Raw genomic sequence first — 2,141 nt, forward strand, 5'->3', positions numbered from 1 at the left:
CGTTCAACGGACGCAACGTTACAGGAGATTTTACGATGTTAAATTTCGTCATATCATAAAAAACAATCAGAAAACACCAAAAAATACTACTAGGTGTTCACGCATATCGTAAGGGCCACATTATATAGCCGTGAAGTTAGATTTTTTGAATCTCTCCCATGAAAATACGGCCCAAAACAGCTTTTTACAAAGCCTTCAGATGCAAATTAAAAAAAAAAACAGTTGAATATAAATTGATAAAGATGAAGCACTGACTTGTCATATATAATTAATAATATAATTTACATATGTATAATTTAGTTTATTTTTTCAATATGTTGTATGTTTCGTTTAATGATAGGTGATGTGGACAGGAAATTGGCATGATTCATGAGCACAGCAGCTTTGGGGTTTTTGTTAAAGAGAAGTGGTGTTTGCCACTTCCAATATTATGAGCATTAGCAGTAAAGTGTGATGAAGTTCCTCAGCTGGGTTTCACAGAAACTCATCCCCAGTCACGCTTCATACCTACCTACTAAAACAGTTCCTTTGTAGTTCATTTCTAACAAAGTGAGCTAGTTTATTAAAATGTTAAATTATACAGCAAAGTTCTTAAATAACTTTACCACTTATACAGAAACAAGTGTTTAATATAAACATTCAACTTTAATTAGACAAAACATTAGTACAACAACCATTTAAAAACTTACACTTAAAATATGTCTGGGCAAGATGTCCACAGCTTTCAAGCTGCAGTCCTTAGAACTCTTGAGACTGAACGTCTTTAGCCGAGCTCTCATCCCGGGGCCCCTTGGTCTTCTTGGGCAGAAGCACTGCCTGGATATTGGGGATGACGCCTCCCTCCGAGAAGGTGACTCCTGCCAGGAGCTTGTTGAGCTCCTCGTCGTTCCTCACCGCCAGCAGGATGTGGCGAGGGGCAATGCGGTGCTTCTTGTTGTCGCGGCTGGCGTTCCCCGCCAGCTCCAGGATCTCTGCACAGAGGTACTCCAGGACGGCGGACAGGTACACCGCAGCCCCGGTGCCGACCCGCTCTGCGTAGTTGCCTTTCCTGAGGAACCTGTGGATGCGGGAGACTGGGAAAGTGATCCCAGCCCTGGTAGAGCGGGACATCGCAGACTTTGGCTTGGATGCGGCTTTCTTCCCACGGCCAGACATTGTTGCTCTGAAGCGTAACAATAATCACACACATTCAAGTGACTTAGACTTCCTCAATACACTTGCTGATAGACTATTATCTTATAAACATATAGAAACTAGAATTTCAATTTGCAGATTACACAATAAACCTAAACCTCTTGACACCCACTTACCAGAGTTGTGCCCCACGTTACAAACAACAGCTACACACTGCTGCCTCCCAGAGCTGTGATTTTATTGGAGGCTGCAGTAATTCGTTAACTGATGACACCTGGTGTTTTAGGTGCATCAACTTCCTGCTCCTTATTTCTTCAACTCACATTGTAGAGTTTGAGTGAGACTTTCCTCTCGCTCAGTGTTTGCTCAGAATGCTGTCATGAAACTCTAATGCAATGATAAAATGTTCCAATTTTTGAAAACTTTAACTGTAGCTGTTTTTCTTTATATTTGTTTATTTATATTTATGTATTTTCCTTGTTTGTGATGGTGCTAACCACAGCACTGTGCCACAGAGAAACATATTTAAACAAAAGGCCTAATCAGTAGGCTGCTGTAAAACATGCCTTCTACATATTGTCATTTTTTTACACTGTTCTTTCCCTTGAGAACGTGATTATTTTGTAACAGGTTGCAGCAAAATGGAGAAGCTTCAGCAGCAGATGGCAGCACAAACCTCACATTTAAATCACAGCCTCTCTCTCTCTCTCTCTCTCTCTCTCTCTTATTTTTACTTAGGAAAGATGTTGCTAATGACTGAGCACTTACTGTATAAATCCACACTTTGTGCTGTTACGATCCTTTCACTTTTTGATTAGGTGCTTGACTGTGTCTGCCTCCCAGCTGGGCCTGATGTGCTCACTAACTACCTGCTGGAGGGAGAGGTGACTCATCTCACAACAGCGTACAAGCATCCAACACACTCAGAAATACACAAAGCAAAGCGTACGAGAGCCTTGTGTTTACATTTTGATGGTGAAACAGTGAATGAACGCATCAGTGTAGTG

At 41.4% G+C, this 2,141-nt stretch overlaps 1 protein-coding gene across 1 annotated transcript; it reads right to left on the reverse strand.

The window, feature by feature from the left end:
* Positions 1-625: 625 nt before the first annotated feature.
* Positions 626-1,420, reverse strand: LOC114867792 (late histone H2A.2.2-like). The gene is made up of 2 exons (XM_029170797.2): positions 1,311-1,420; positions 626-1,162 (listed from the first exon to the last, which is right to left on the reverse strand). The coding sequence occupies exon 2, from the start codon at positions 1,153-1,155 to the stop codon at positions 739-741; it is 417 nt and encodes a 138-aa protein (XP_029026630.1). The 5' UTR covers positions 1,156-1,162; positions 1,311-1,420; the 3' UTR covers positions 626-738.
* Positions 1,421-2,141: the final 721 nt, after the last annotated feature.

Source organism: Betta splendens, chromosome 13 (assembly GCF_900634795.4).
Source record: "Betta splendens chromosome 13, fBetSpl5.4, whole genome shotgun sequence".
Taxonomy (NCBI): Eukaryota; Metazoa; Chordata; class Actinopteri; order Anabantiformes; family Osphronemidae; genus Betta; species Betta splendens.

Bases quoted from the DNA above. Each gene is read 5' to 3' on its own strand.
- LOC114867792 (XM_029170797.2), bottom strand. From the start codon at position 1,155: ATGTCTGGCCGTGGGAAGAAAGCCGCATCCAAGCCAAAGTCTGCGATG.